Source organism: Cricetulus griseus, chromosome X (assembly GCF_003668045.3).
Source record: "Cricetulus griseus strain 17A/GY chromosome X, alternate assembly CriGri-PICRH-1.0, whole genome shotgun sequence".
Lineage (NCBI taxonomy): Eukaryota > Metazoa > Chordata > Mammalia > Rodentia > Cricetidae > Cricetulus > Cricetulus griseus.
The window spans coordinates 96,113,047-96,130,123 of record NC_048604.1 but is presented as its reverse complement, the minus strand read 5'-3'; the positions used below and the strand labels follow the sequence as shown (position 1 = coordinate 96,130,123).

The window sequence follows — 17,077 nt, the reverse complement described above, 5'->3', positions numbered from 1 at the left end:
AGGATGGGCTGGGGGTGTGAAGCAAAAGTAGAGGCCCAAGGCTCAATACCTTACAGTAAAAAAAAAGTAGTATGGACACTAGAAACAACTAGGAAAATTTTATAGACTAGAAAATCTATGCATTTGAGTCAAATATACATCTGCTTCAAACTTTTGTTGAATTTTTATCACTCACCCCATTAATGTGAAGGCACTTTGTTTTTTATGGGGAGCTAAAGGTGTTTAATATGTATTCTAACAGAATTTGTAACACTGTGATGTTTTATAAAAAGAAAATTCTGAGAACCAGAGTAGTTCTTAATGGGCTATTAAATTTCCATCCACAGTGTCAAAAACATGGTGTTAAGACAGAGCAGTAAACAAGTGAACAGTGCAGTCACTGAAACAGATTATTTTAGTGCTGCACACCTTCTATAGATTCTTGCTGTGCTCTTTCATGTAGTCTTCATGACATAGCACAGTGCTATCAGAAATCTTGAATACTTTTGTTATATTAAGCAGACTGTCAAGACACTTGACAAAGTGATTAAAAATACTAACAAATTATATATTCATATGTAGAATTTAATTTTCAGCAAACAGAATGTATTTATAGTCTTGTTAAACACTAAAATAAAATTTGAACTTCTCTTCCCTGAGTGAATCTACATTAACAGTTTCTGATATGCAGTGGTACTTCTTTATCCTCAGCTTCCCTTATGTATGATTTCAATTATCTTGATTCAATTTCACTCCAAAATATTAAAGAGACAATTCCAGAGATAATTCATAAGTTTTATATTGTACATTTACTGTAAGTAGTGTGATGAAATCTCACAGTCACACTCTATCCCACTCAAGAGACTTATGCCATGAATGCAACCAGCCTGTTAAATCACACAGTAACAAATTTGTCATCAAACTGCCTGCTAAGGTAACAAACAGACAGTGTTCAAATATCTTATCTTACTTTCAACTTAACAATGACCACAAAGTACAAGAATATTGATGCTGGCAATTCAGATATGCCAGGGAGAAAGCATAAAGGGATACCCTTTCATTAAATGGCAAGGTGAAAGCTCTCAACAATGAAAGAAAGTGTTCAACATCCTTAGCCATCAGGGAAATGCAAATCAAAACAACTTGAGATACCATCTTACTCCTGTCAGAATGGCCAAAATCAAAAACACCAATGACAGTTGATGTTGGAGAGGATGTGGAGAAAGGGGAACACTTCTCCACTGCTGGTGGGAGTGCCAACTTGTAGAGCCACTTTGGAAATCAGTATGGTGACTCCTCAAAAAATGGGAATCAGTCTACCACAAGATCCAGCAATTCCACTCTTAAGCATATACCCAAAAGAAGCACATTCATAATAGGACATCTGTTCAACGATGTACATAGGAGCACTATTTGTAATTGCCAGAAACTGGAAGCATCCTAGACGCCCCTCAACCGAAGAATGGATAGAGAAAATGTGGTACATTTACATAATGGAGTACTACTCAGTGGAAAAAAACAATGGAATTTTGAAATATGCAGGAAAACGAATGGATCTAGAAGAAACCATTCTGAGCGAGGTAAACCAATTGCAAAAAGACAAACATGGTATGTACTCACTCATATGTGGATTTTAGACATAGAGTAAGGATTACCAGCCTACAATCCACACTGCCAAAGAAGCTAATAAACAAGGAGAGCCCTAAGAGAAACATACATGGTCCCATGGAGAAGGGGAGAGGGTCAAGATCTGCTGAGCAAATTGAGAGCACGGGAAGAGGGGGGAGGGAGCTAGGAGAATGAGAAAGGGAGAAGAAGAGGGTGCAGAGGACATGAAGGAGCATAAAGTTTGAGTCAGGGGAAGAATAGATGATAATAAGAATGGAGATATAATAGAGGGAGACATTTTTGGTTCACAGAGAAATCAGGTACTAGGGAAATGTCTGGAGATCTACAAAGATGATACCAGCTAACAATCCAAGCAACAGAGGAGAGGCTACCTTAAATGCCCTCCCCTGATTATGAGATTGATGACTGACTTATATGTCATCCTATAGCCTTCATCCAGCAGCTGGTGGAAGTAGCAGACACCCACAACTAATCACCGAACGGAACTGGAACGCAGATGCAGAGAAGGAAGAGTGAAGAGCACAGGGGTCCAGACCAGGCTGGTGAAACCCACAGAAACAGCTGACCTGAACATCTGGGAACTCTTGCTCTCCAGACTGATAGCTGGAATACCAGCATGGGACTGATCCATACCCCAGGAACGTGGGTTTCAGTGAGGAAACCTCGAAAATCTACAGGACCTCCTGTAGAAGTTCAGTACTTATCCCTAGCATAGGTGTGGACTTTGGGAGCCCATTTCATATAGAGGAATTCTCCCTGAGCCAACACACATGAGGGGGTGGGCCTAGGCCCTATCCCAAAGGATACAATAGACACTGATGACACCCTATGGAAGGCCTCATCATCCAGGGGGAGCAGAAAGGATATTGATAGATAGGGTTTTAGTTGTGGGGGGTGGTAGGGGAGGACAGGTGGGAGAAGAGAACTGGGATTGTCATGTAAAACAATCCTGTTACTAACTCAAATAAAAAAGTTGGAAAAAAACTATGTTACGGTTCCTTATATTTATGCTAATAGCTGCCAATCTCTCATTGTGCCTTATTTATAAATCAAAAATTATCATATACTTGTATGTAAAGCATACACTACTATCTAGTGTCAAACATCTACCAGAGTAGAATCTTAGAATATACCTCTACCAAAGGAAGGACTATTAAATCTTTCAAAGGATAGCACAGATATCTGCACACAGTGATTGTTTATCAGTTTTCTAGAAAATAAAAATAAAAAAACCTGACTGTAAGTATCCGTGGATTTCTATAATATAAATATTGACACCATGGCTGACTGTAGTAGGCCAAACAAAAGCCATCAACCATGAAGTTAGGGAACGATGTGCACAAGAAGCTCCTCCAAGTCAGTATGAGCCAGCCCTTGTATATCATAAAATAAGTATTCACATATCTGTGCATATGTAGCAAGCATGCCATATGTAAGATTATAGAATTTTTAATAAAACTCAGCCAATGATCTAAAATTACAATTTGATCCTACTTCCAGATGATGTAAAATGAGTACTATCATAGTACTGAAAATCATGATGCAAAGTGTCAAAAACATGCACTTCAGAGTCAGATCTGCCTGTTTTCAGTATGGCTATATCTCTTCTTTTACAACCCTGAGCATATCATTTCACTTTCTCTTCTTCAGTTATCTTATTTACAGCATGTGAAATTAATATATATGGTACCACACATGTTTAGAATTAAATGAATACCTATGAACACTTAATACTGTATTATAATGATTAATGTTAAAACTCTCTCCAAAGTTGTAAATACTTAGTTTAGTTATAAATTCTTAGCTTTGTCAAAGTAAAAACTGAGATCCACAAGTCAACAATTAAATTGTCAATATATTTCCATGGTCTCCTAACCTAACCATCAGGAATGCTACAATTCTAATTGAAGCACTACCAAATGATCTAACAGAGCATCAAAAAAGAACAAAATAAAACATGAATTACAAACAACAAAAAGACCAAGATACAGTTAAGGTTATGACACCCCAGAAGGAAAACAATGACGAAAATATTTTCCCATTTATTCCTCAGAGAGCTAATACTCTTCTTTGAACCAGTATCTGTGATGTTTTAGATGAAATGAGAACTATTTAATGTATCTGATCAACACAAAATTTTGTTTGAAATGAAGTCTTGCCACATAGTCTAGGCAACCCTCAAACTCAGTCTTCCTACCCTGAGTCTCTCAAGTGCGGGAATTATAGATATGTTCAACAAACTCTTAGCAACATAAGTTGTAAATATTCTATCTTAGTTTGTATCTGAGTTACCAATTCCTATCCAGTATCATTCAATTAGCATGATTATTTTATCTATCATATTGTTAGCCAATGACAATCAATAGTATATAGCAAACAGAGATTTACTTTGCCTTAACAAAACAGTTCTTGGCTTCCCATGTGATCACTACCATTAACACAATGAAAGCACACATGGATCCAATATTTATTAGTTGAGATTTAACACACCTAACACCTACATCAACACCACAGTTGGAATTCCTAACCAGAAACCAAAAGTCAACCTTAAGTTTTTTTTCTGCCTTTTGTCATGTTCTCATTAGAATAGGAGAGACTGAGGTCATTTTCTCTTGGAGAAGATATCTGGAAACAGATATTTCTCTTCAAAAGATGGGTGCAAATACATGACTGTGTGATCTGACTATTGTGCACACACATATTCATGGAGTCCTTCTTCATATTATCTTGTACTCCATTCTAATTTATAAATTAGGTCTAATACATTGTGGCACATGGAATATAATCTCTATCAAACTCAATGACTTTCTCTGGAGTGAGTCAAAATTGTAATGTCTTTTACCAGTGCCGGATTTGGTTCATATGTTATGTGAAGATGGTGAGTGGGAAATATCTTAGATAAAGTCTCTTAAGTTTAATTAACAGCATACATTATTTCATAGCATTTATTACAACTATAATTAGGTATTTACTATCTACCAGCCCACTTAAGATCAGAGAAAGCAGAAATCATATCTGTCTTGTCTGGACTATAATATGTGTCAAGCATTATCCTATGTATAACAGATGCATCAGCCAAAATATAAAAAAATAAAAATAAAAAAATAAATACTACCCCTAACAGTCACTCACTGGTTACTAAAGTGAAATGCCAGGGTCTAGATCCTGAAAATATATTCATATAGTTGCCTAGTTGATTAGGTACTTTCATTTCTAAATAAAAATTCTGATAATTTTAAGCGACAAATTTCTATTAAAATGGACAAATTTACACTTAAAAATACAATTGTAATTTCACGAAAACTTTATCAATTCATCTTTAAATAAAATTAAAGTTAAAATGTCACAGTAAATTTTTGACCCTTTCTATGACTAGGATTTTATGGTATCGGGAGTTAGCATAATGTACTATACCAGAAGCAACATGAGTTCATTATAACACTGAAGGAGGAAGAAAAATGAGCTATTAAATTACTTCAAAACCTACTTACTGCTTTGCACAGAAGATGTACTTGAGTGAGTGGTTTTTTCTTGATTGTCCTTCTTGACATCCATTGATTCTAACCAAAAGGGAAAAAATAACATTGGAATAGTCTGAGCAAGCACTTCAAAACCTATAAAATTAATTTAATTTTTAAATGGGAACCTGTTTAAATTTTATAATAATCTTCATTTTCTATGTGTCCCAACAATTTCTGATGTATGCTATACTTTATAACTTACTTGTGCATTTTGTTTACTGACTTTTTCACTACTAAAATGAGAGCTTCATAAAAGCAGGTATTTAATTCTGTCTGTCATGCTAAGTAATATATGCTTACAAAATAGTCCAGGATCTGTGATATAGAATGCTCTCAAACATTTGTTAAATGGATGTGCCAATAATGTAAATGAACTATTGATGGATCCTCAAACTGCTTAAAATGATTTCCTAGAAACAGAGTGATGCTTTCAAGAGTTTAAAATATCACATGCAAGCTAGAATAGAGTATAATGTACTTCAATGAACTACTCTGGTTTTCCTCTATGTAAACTAAATAATTCAACAAGTACTCAAAATTCTTGAGATGTCACCAAATCTAAAATATATCACTTCACTCAAACAAATTAGAGTATAAGAAATAAATAAATATAAAATGTAATGCTAAAAATTATCCTAGGTTCTTTATTTTTATTTTTTAATTTTATTTAAATTAAAAACAATCTTATTTTACATACCAATTCCAGTTCCCTCTCCCTCCCTCTCCTGTCCTCCCATTCATTCTTCAGGGAGGTTGATGCCTCTCATGGGGGATCATCAAAGTCTGTCACATCATTTGGAGCAGGACCTAGGCCCTCCCTTGTATATCTAGGCTGAGAAAGTACCCCTCCATGGAGGAATGGGCTCCCAAAGTTCATTCGTGCACTGGGGATAAATACTGGTTCCACTGCCAGTGGCCCCATAGACTGTCCAAGTCCCCCAACTGATACCCACATTCAGGGGCCTGGTTATGCTGGTTCCCCAGCTGTCAGTCTGGGGTCCTTGAGCTCCCACTTGCTCAGGTCAGCTGTTTCTGTGGGTTTTCCCAGCATGGTCTTGACCCCTTTGCTAATCACTCCTCCCTCTCTATAACTGGATTCCAGGAGCTTGGCTCAGTGCTTAGCTGTGGATCTCTGCTTCAACTTCCATCAGCTACTGGATGAAGGCTCTAGGACAGCATTTAAGGTAGTCATCAATCTCATTATAGGGGAATGGCATTTAAGGTAGCCTCTCCACTATTGCTTAGATTCTTGGGTGGGATCATCCTTGTGGATCCCTGGAGATTTTCCTAAAGCCAGATTTCTCCATAAGCCCATAATGGTTCCCTGTATTAAGGCAACTCTTTCCTACTGTCTTTCTCTGTTCTTGCCCCAACTCAACCTTCCTGATCCCTCATGTTCTCCTCCCTGTTCCCCTTCTCCCCTCCTCTTTCTCTTGTCCTCCACCCCCATTATCCTAAGTTCTTAATATCATCAAATAATCCACAGTATCATTGTTTTTCAAACTGCCTTCGTTATCTTAAGTGTGAATGCTTGAATCTCAGGACTCAGAGTTCCATATAGCAATAATTGATATGTCTTTAAGATTTTGATTAAGAAATTCTTCAATGTATATGAATACTTTAGAGAAATACATAGCTATCTTCTGTTAGCATTGTCTGAAGAAATCACACATTCATAAAATTTACTAAATAGTTCTATAGTAAGGAACTTCTAACACAAAAATACAATGGCATTAGTCTTGTTTCAGGAAAATCAGTAATCTATTTATAAATACTTCACCAAGGTCAACAAACTAAAAAACTAAACAAATGAAAGGACAAAATTCAGAACTCAACATGTAATCATTAAAAAAGCAGTAAGATATACAAGACTTGAAGAAGGAACAAGGAGGCAAATGTGTGAAGAATGCATTACAGCAAATAAAGCACAACAAAGTATAGATAGGTGTGGCATATTAATGAGTCACTAAGAAACAGACTTCTACCTACAGAAAGACAGAATGAAAAAATTATTTATTCATTCATTCATATTAGAGTTCAGTATATATTAAGGTACTTGTTACAAACAACTAAAAACAATCTTTAAATAAGCAAATCTTACCTTCATTCACTGTTTGTCCCATGGTATCCTCTTCTGTTTTATTTTCCTACAAAGAAACAATTAATGCCTTACTTTAAGTATCATAAATTTCTGAGAGGTAATAGTAGCAAAAATGATTTTCAGAGTCAGATCACCTCAACAAAATGATAAGGTAGCTATTAGTTAGAAAAAATGTGTATGAGTAGTAAGTGCTAAAGGAACATGGGTAAGTATAGGACTCCCCTTTAAGGTCCTATGAAAGGGTAAATCAGAGCAGATGGTAGGTTGGCAGTCACTGAATTTCGATTTAAGACCTATACCAAAGTCCACGTAATATTGGTGAGAAATAGAAAAATCATGAATGCAATTAAAAGTTCCACAAATCAAATCTTCTAACAAGAATTACTTGTTAAGAGCTGAGTAAGTACTGTGGTACAGGTCTATAATCTCAGCACTCAGAAAGCTGAGGAAGGTGGATCTTAAATTTAAAGTCATCCTGGATTACACAGTGAGATTCTGTCTCAAATTTCAAGTAAATTAATTTTAGGGGCAAATTGCCTGTTAGGAGGCCTGATTGATTTAAACCACTATTAATTGGTTTGATTTTTTCCTGCATGTCCCATACTCTAAAACAGACATATTTATGAGACTGTCCTTCTAACAGAAGAGCTCAATCCAAGCCAAAATTGATATATTAATAAAACACAGAAAAAATATTATGAAAAAAATCAGGTGCATAGAAAATCTCAATACAGCATGCCAATGCTATATGCCTGCTGTTAAAATGTGATGGTGTATAGACTGAATGTAATTTGGTAATTAAGGGAATATACTTATGAAATTGCCCAGAAAGACATCTATATCTCTTGGGTTAGAGATATAGATTGTATTTTCAGCCTCTACTCCCCAACTTTGCTTCTTCTGATACTTTCCTCAATACTTAGCTGTACATCTGTTCTTTCAGTGGCCAACAACAGACTACACTCCTAATTTCCCTTCCTCTTGACACTCACTGGTCTATACTATCATACAGTTCTACCTGCTGTAGTAACACGGCTGTTCAACTTGTTTTACCGTTGCTGTACTTTTCTACCGTAATAATACATAATAATACATAATGTCAGATAGAGTCTGGGCTGTTTTCCTCCCAAATCACCCTCCTGTTTCAACTGGCTATGCAATTAAGAAAAAAATATCCAGAGCTTTCTATGGGTTAACACTAAGACCCTCCACAATTTCAAAACCGCCAGACATACATATCACTCAAACACACCCTATACACTAACCCAAAAAGATTGTTGTTTCAATGACTCCTGTCTTGTTTTGACTACATAGAATACCCTCTTCTTTTCTGCTTCTTGAAATACTACCAGGACTTTGAGATCTTCAATAAACACAACCTATTTCCTGAAAGTTTTCCTGTTTCTTTATTTAATACAAGTATCTGACTCCAGATTTGGTTTACTCATTCACTTAACAAATATTGATATAATTCCAATGTTGTGCTTGGTACTATGTGGGTAGAGGATGCACATTCTAGAGTTAGCAGTGGAGAACAAGCCTAGAATCCCAACATTTAGGAGGCTCAAACAGGAGACTTGTGAATTTGAAGCCAGCTTTAATACCCAGCAAGTCCTGTGATTGAAGGGAGAAAAGAATGGGGGGAAAGATACAGTTTACTACATAAAAACTGGGAATTTTGTGCTAGAGAGATATCTCAGTGGCTAAGAGCTATTACAGTGGACTGCAGTTCAGTTTCCAGAAAACAAGTTTAGAGAGCTCACATATGCTGCAACTACAGTTCCAGGGGATTGGAAACCATCTTCTGAACTCCAAAAGCATAAGACAGACAAGAGCACAAGCACAAAACATAGACAGGCAGGAAGGCATGCAGGTAGGTTTTAAGTAGAAAGGATGTGTTACATTTGTTTGTGTTGTTGAACATTACTTTAACTGTGTAAAGGTGTGTTACTTTTGTTTATGTTGCATTTGTTTAAGCATGTGTGTTTAATTATGTAAAGACATGTTGCATTTGCTTCACCTTGCCTACCTAAGTCACCTGATTGGTCCAATAAAGAGCTGAACAGCCAACAGCTGGGCAGAGAAAGGACAGGCAAGGCTGGCAGGCAGAAAGAACAAATGGGAAGAAAAATCTAGGCTCAAGAGAAGAAAAAAACGAGAGAAGACAGAGGGGAGAGAATGCTTACATCCTTAAACAAATGCTCCAATGTGTGAAAAACAACTGCAGATTTAAGAGAATGATGGATATAAAGAAGACACTAAGAAGAAAGGGTTGAGTGACCCACTTCTAAGTTTCATGAGTTTATATTTGCCTGTGCACAAATACTGTGTGCATGGAGGGGGGGTTGTAAGTCATTCACACAAGCACATTCACACAGTTTCAATGAATAGAGAAAGAACAAAGTGGAATGTCAGACTGAAGACACAAAAGAAGCTCATGTCTCTGCCACTAGCTTTATGAAATCCATTGCTGATCAGGTTTCTTCTTGGTCCTCAATTCCTTCTATATTCTCTCAGAGGTCATGGCTTTAGGGGGTACCCTACACACATAACTCATAAAACATTACTCATCTCTCTTTGACCTTTCCTCTAAAAGTCAGACTAGAATAATCAATTGGGCAGACTAGTTGGTATCAGCTAGAACTACAAGGTTCATGAGTCCAGAAGACAATACAGGAAGATTCAAGGCTGTATAAATGGCTCAGAGGTTTTCCGATGTTAAATTATACATAACATTCCTTACACTATACCTTGTATCATGAAAATGAGATATAACCATGTAAGTGTAGTACCCAATCTAGAGTCTTGAACAAGTGAGACCCTAAAGACAGAAACAAAATATGTCAGGCAGGGTGGCGCACGCCTTTAATCCCAGCACTCGGGAGACAGAGGCATGCAGATCTCTGTGAGTTCGAGGCCAGCCTGGTCTACAAAGCTACACAGAGAAATAGTGCCTTGAAAAGCAAAAAAAAAAAAAAGAGTGAGGTAGGTAGGTTAAATATATAGGTTTACAATGATCAGATATTTCCATTGCCAAAAGAGAAGCCATTCTCTACTAATTATCAGAGAAATGGTCTAGCAAAACCCAAACCAATGCCACCTTGTGCTGAATAACTCTGAGATAAATATTCACAAACATTTTTTCTTTTATGATGAGTTAATCCTGGAAAAAGTTTTTGACCCACACTAGGCCAGTCTTGTGTATTCCTAGAAACTGGATTTTTTTTCTTTAAAAAATTCATCATATAACATTTTCTCCTCAAAATTATTATACAGATAAGTAAATGTGAGGGTGAAAAATCACCTATAACCTCACTATCAAGAAATGCATGCTGTTAACCATCTGTTGTTTATCCTTCCAATTAAAATTTAATAACATACACATGAACCCATAAACATAAATTTGAAAGTATGTATTTTAGCTGGATGATGGTGGCGCACGCCTTTAATCCCAGTTCTTGGGAGGCAGAGGCAGGCAGATTTCTGTGAGTTCGAGACCAGCCTAGTCTACATGAGCTAGTTCAAGGAAAGCCTCCAAAGCCACATAGAAACCCTGTCTCGAAAAACCAAAAAAAAGAAAAAAGAAAAAAGAAAGTATGTATGTATTTTATATACACTTTCAAAGTTCCATATACTAATAATCTTCCAATGAAATTCTATCTATTCATATTATAAATGTATAAAGCTAACATTTTCAGCTAAAACAAAAACCCTTTGTCTACATAGTATGCAAGAGGGAAAAGTGAGTTGAAAGCACAAAACACACACACTTAAAGGTTTTTCATTTGACTTGAAATAGTGTTCATTTAATTCAAATATATTATAGCAACATGCTTCTCTCTGACAAACAAAAGCACTCTTATAACTAAGATTTTTACAGTGCTGATGGCTATCCTAAAAAAAAAAAAGACTATAAGGGTAGATATATCCATATGTTACTTGTTGACTTGATCATGATTCATCATGCTAAGACTTCACAATTATGGATTTAATTCACCCAGGTTATTAAAATACTCAAGTCCCATATCAAAAATAAACAACCTACATTGCACAACTACATTTGAAAATAGCCAGGCACAGTGACACACTCCTATAATCCCAGTACATGAGAAGCTAAGTCAAGAAGACTGCAAATAGGAAAACTAACTGTCTCAAAAGAAAAATATTACTAAGGATAAAATAAAGTAACAATTCCATTGGTGACTCCCCAATAATTATATTATGGTAGTAGGGATTTGCAATTAAATGGAATCTTCCAACAAAAATAAAGTTTTCTATGGGAAAGATTTTAGCAATCTTTTAGCAAGATCTACCCCAACAAATTAGAAATCAGTTTTTTTTTGTTTGTCAAAACAAATTCAACATGGAAGACAGGAGAATGATGAGTTCAAGGTCAGTGAGCTACGTGAGACCCTGGCTCAAAAACAGAAAGAAAGAAAGAAAGAAAGAAAGAAAGAAAGAAAGAAAGAAAGAAAGAAAGAAAAGAATTAAGAAGAAAAAAATCCAAGAATTATATTCTTAAGTTATTTATATTTATAACTTACAAGTTAAAGAATAACTTGCCATTTTAAAATTAAATGTGGAAGTTCTGTACATAATTAGACAGCATTTTCTGTCAGAAAATAGATAAATGAAATACAAGCCAAGAGTTGCCAAAATTCTAGTTTACAGTTGTAAATTCCTAAGGTTTTAAAGCACAGCCACAAGCTAATTGCCCAAAGACCTGCTGCCCACTGACATTTGTGAAGGGCTAGAGTTAATGACATGGTATGTCAATTTACTACAGGCAGCCCATGGTGTTATACTTTGACAAAAGAAGTAGATCAAGTTACAGCCTGCTTCTATTATCAGTGCAGCCTAGATTTATGGTTTCTAACACAAGTCTGACAAGAAATAATGGAAATGATGACAACAGTGCCTACTAAGCAACAGAATGTAGAAAAGCATGCAATAAACTACAATCTAAAGTGTCTAGAAAACTAAACATCCCTGACAATACTTCAAACGTAGCAGGTATCAGCAAACTACTCATTTAAATAACTCTACAAGTTCTGAAGTCTAAACATGAAAAAAACTGATTATAAAGTAATCTAAAGTAATACACACATGTATTTATCACTAATGGCTATTTTATCTCAATAATGACTACAAGACTGTTTTGTTTGAGCATATTTACAAAATTCTACCAAGTTAGTTAAAAAATGAATATGGACATTACTTCCAAGTAACTTTATAATGAAAAACATTCCAAATAATACCCTTTAATTTTTTCCAAGAAAAAATAAAACAGTTCCACAGCAAGAAGGATATTTCTGTGTTCAATAGTAAGAGAACTTAAATACATTTGGATTAGTGTTTGAATTTAAGTTTATATATAAATCAAAATAAAAGCTAGCCAAAACTGATAAAAGCTAGGAAAAGTGACCACATATTAAAATCAAGGACTTCGATAGTATTCATTCTTAAATAACTACTAAAGACTGTAAGGTACATATCAAATAGAGTTGTTTATGTCTAGAATTCTGTACTAGCTAATCCTTTTGCAAAACAAAAGTTGTGAAAATTGTGATATGTATTCTGAAGACAAGAAGCAAGACACACAAACTTTTTCCTAAGAAACGAAAGTATCCTCAAGTATATCATAGAACTTCAGTGTGTCTTTCCTTTTGGAAGTTTACAATGGCAAATTACTACAAAAGGTGAGCACTCTCTTTCCGCTCTTAGAACAATTTGGTCCTATAAACTTAGGAAGGGGCAGAACCACAGCCATAAACACAAGTCACAAGTAGGGGAGTTAAGTGTTCTCCATCTTCAAATATTTCCCAGCTCTTTACTCACACAAAAATTCAACAAGTTTACTCCACTTTTTAACTCTTTAAAGAACTCATCTAGTCTAGAAAACACCATCAAATCCAGCTGCCGTGTGAACTGAAAATCACTTAACTTTTCACATAATATGTTATCCTCACTTCTTGTTAAAAAAAACATCCCATCACATGGCCCAAAACTAAAGTGAGAGAAAGACTTAGGGATATTATGTTTAAAAGATATCACAATAAACACCTTCTCTATTAATTCTATTACTACAAAGGTTTACATATACAAGATAACAAAGGCAAAATAACCAAAAATGCCTTATTCATAAAAACCAAACAGTATATGCCAATTTCAAATCTTAGGTATTTTCTCAAATTTGTTCAATTTAGCCTGCTTAAATAACTATCATTTTTGTTAAACTTTTGCAAAAGAGACATTAGCGGTAAAGGCATTTCTATGCCTCAAATAACTAAAACCCAAGCTATAAGTGTGTAAAACATATTTAACACTATTATATTCCTATATTTATAAAATTAAGTAAGTAAATGATACCACTTTGGATTTAAGACAAATGAAATTAACATTCTTCTATATCCCTCAGGATAAAAGATTTAAAAGAGTATTTAAAAAGAGAATGAAAGTTAAAAAAAATCACCAACATTGCCTATTGTCAAATTTCTAGGTTTTCTATTTCTACAAAAATTTCTAATCTGAAGATCCCATGTACTAACTCTATGACATTAATAATGACTTCGTTTCTAAAAGGTGACTAGTAGCTCAAACAACAGAGGAACCTCTTGCATCCATTCCAGTATTCCATTTAACCCCAAGATAGGGGCAATAAACAATCTCAAATAAAATACCCCCCATAAGAATTCAAACTAAAAATTTGTCTTTAGAACTAACTTATAATGGAGCAAGGGGATAAGTCATTTTCATTCAAAAGACCTAGTATTTACTCAGCCTTTTTAAGGCACTTTACCATCATCAATTATTTCTTAGTGAGACAGCCCAGGATTACCCAGACCATTTCACTAATGCGGAAACAGACACCAACAGAAGAGAACAGGGGCAGGAAAAGGGGTGATAGGAAGCATCTGGGAGGAACAGGCAGGCAGCTAAAAAGGAACAAACTCAAAAAAATGAGTCACATCTAGCCTGTAACTGACCATCAAAATCCTATTATTTGTCTTTAGTAAGATTTAAGATACATTTTGAAATAAGAAAAGCATATTTTAAGTCTAGTTATAACCTAAGCTACTTGGTCATAAATGTGCAATTGCTTAGCATTTAAAAATACCCAATTTCCAATGTGCATACTGATTTCAACTAATACTAGCAAAATACTGCTCTCTCCTGGAGGCCTAATCAGAAATAATACTTGGTTACAACCAGAATGTAAAGAACAGTGGCGAAAATGTTCGAGTTTGTCTGTTAGGCAAAGAAATACTTGTTTTATATCAAATTTTATTTTCTTAGCAACCTTGAAGTATATAGGAATATACTGGTGGGTTGGTTGCCTTAAACACCCAGAAATTTAAAAAAAAACATAATGGGCTTTGAATCAATATACCTCAAACTGGGTGAATTCCATAAAACAAAACAGCACAGGTGCTTAATGAAGACCTGTTAACTCAGCCATAAATCAAAAAAGCTGACCAAATGCCTCATGACAAATAAGAATAGATGCTTAAGAACAACTGTGTACATTTATGACATCATCAATTTTAAAACAGCCTCATATACATAGTGCAATACCAGTTACAGTACTCTATTTTTCCCCAACTACAATTCTAAAATAAAGCAGATCTTTAGAGTAAATAGGCATATAGAAGCTCACATGGTTAGAGGACAGACAGGTATTCAAAATTTCAAAACTGTTTTGATTTGACTGAATTCTTCTTATAAATTTCAAACTATTTTAAAGATGATAGATAAGGCTATAGATCAAAGAAAGGTAACAAATTCACTGTCTTCTCAAAATCTTAACTATACTCACTTCCAAAAGCTTATTTTCATATTATTTACACTAAATACAGAAAACCACAAATAGCTTAAAAGAACACCCATTGTTACAAATAGGTTATTTAATGAAAAACATAAAAGAATGTCAAAAAAGATAAAATTGCCATTAGTTAAGAACATTTCAATGCAAGTATTCAAAAGAATTAAGCATATGCCAATGAACTACTATAAAAATCTATTTAAAAACCACCTTGTACTCAAGTACATCTTCCAATATTCTTCCCTGAAACTGAAAACAATAATAATGTCTCTGGAAGCATTGAAGTTGCAATAGCTATTGCTCTCTGAGGAAAAAACAAAAACAAATACTTTTGAAAATCATACACCAAAAGATATTTCCCTGCCTTAGTTTCCCCTTGGTAACTAATCTATTTAACTTCAAAAGGCAAGCTAAAGTCACCCTAAAGCTAAGTCATAAAAGTTCTCATTCTTCAAAAATAGAGACATTTCAAATTGTAATAATACTTTATGATTACAAGTGTTTAACAACCTTCTTTAAAATATCACTACTCTCAGATGGCAACCTGTAAGTAAATATGTTAACTGCCCACAAACAAGACAGGACTGGATGGGAGAGGTGCAATATAACTCAAGAAACCGGGGGGGGGGGGCGGATAAAATTCCAAATTTCATATCTCATATCTCTTTTTTGGACTCTTGGAGTACAAGTACTATTCAGGTTAATAAAAAAAAGTCAATAAAAGAGAGGAACCTTTTCAGGCTGTTTTAAAATGAAAGGAACAGTGGTCACTAGACTTAAACCCTGACTGAGTCCATCCGCTCGCTGAAACCATTCCAAGAGGAGTCTGTCCATGCATTCCCATCCAGCTTCACCCAGGAGGCATCCACTGTTGCTGGCTAACGCTGCACCCCCCCTCCCCCGTGAGGAGCCCCAAGGCACACACCTGGCACCAGACCCGCGCGGGCTCCAGGCCACAGGCGCATCTTTCCAGGCTGACGTCCCCTCCCAAAATCCAAGTTACCTCCTAAATCTTAGTCTGAGCCCAAACCTTTCGAAGTCATCCCTACCCCTCAACCCTACCAACCACCCGCAAAGCCCCCAGGCTTCAGCCTGGTCCCACCTACCCTGGGGAGAATTGCAGAGGGCGCTGTCGGCACTGCAGGAGAGGGGGGCCCTCTGAGGGAGCTGGGCCAGGGGCCGGAATGCCTCCAGCAAGACGAGCCAGTGAAGGGGCTCCGAGCAAGTGTGAAGGGAAGCACTGCGTGCTAGCAGCTGAAGTGGCCCACAGAGAACACTAACTGAAACAAGGCAGCCGTGGCATCTGGGGTAAAGCGTCCAGGGGTGTGAGACGGGTGTCGGGACAAACTGAGGCGGGACGCTGGCGCGGCAGTAAGGGGGCGTTCCCAGCGCAGGACTTGCCCCTAAGGCTCCCCACCACCCTCCCTGCAGACAGCCATCAGGACTCCAAAACCAGGACTTAGTCTCCACTCCCCATGGGGGGCCGGGGGCACCACGCACCTCGGGTCTCCTCCACCCTAGCAACAAAACTTCTGTCATGCTAGTTCCTGGAGCAGACACCAGAGTTCACACTGCCGCCGCCATTTTTGAGAAGCCGCGCGCAGAGCCGCGCATGCCCCACAACCGACATAGCCACCCCGCCCTCTCACAGCAGGCTATGTGCCCTGTGGTCGCTACAAACACGCCCTAAGCGCTAAAACTGCTGTGGCGGTGGAGCTTGAGCCCTGGACGCTGAAACCTGCTGGGCACCTTCAGCAGTGGCCACCATGGAGACATGGCGACCCTGAGAAAGCCTTTTGGCAGCTTTTCCTTATCAGGCAGAATCAAAAATCCTAGCAGCAGCCCTTGCACCCAACACCCCTGAAGTATACCATCAAGTTCCATCCTGGACACTCATTCCCATTAGCCTGTCAGACTCCTGACCAACTCCTACTTTGTCCACTGACCAAAAAAGTAAATGCTTCTCTAGGAAATCAAGTCCAAGGAGCAAGGAAAACCCAGCCAAACTCCTATACAGGAATTTGA

The 17,077-nt window shown here is 36.7% G+C and overlaps 1 protein-coding gene across 2 annotated transcripts in view; it reads right to left on the bottom strand.

Annotated features, from left to right (window-relative positions):
• Window positions 1-16,425, bottom strand: part of LOC100751276 (Scm polycomb group protein like 2) — a 90,712-nt gene extending 74,287 nt beyond the window's left edge. Inside the window, exons 1-3 of one of the 2 annotated variants that reach the window (XM_035450266.1) lie at window positions 16,159-16,425; window positions 7,231-7,276; window positions 5,100-5,168 (exon numbers count right to left, since the gene is read on the bottom strand). In XM_035450266.1, coding sequence (XP_035306157.1) covers window positions 5,100-5,168; window positions 7,231-7,252 — 91 coding nt within the window. In that variant the 5' untranslated portion in view covers window positions 7,253-7,276; window positions 16,159-16,425. The remainder of the gene's footprint in view (window positions 1-5,099; window positions 5,169-7,230; window positions 7,277-16,158) is intronic. The other variant, XM_027432805.2, reaches the window with a different exon arrangement.
• Window positions 16,426-17,077: the final 652 nt, after the last annotated feature.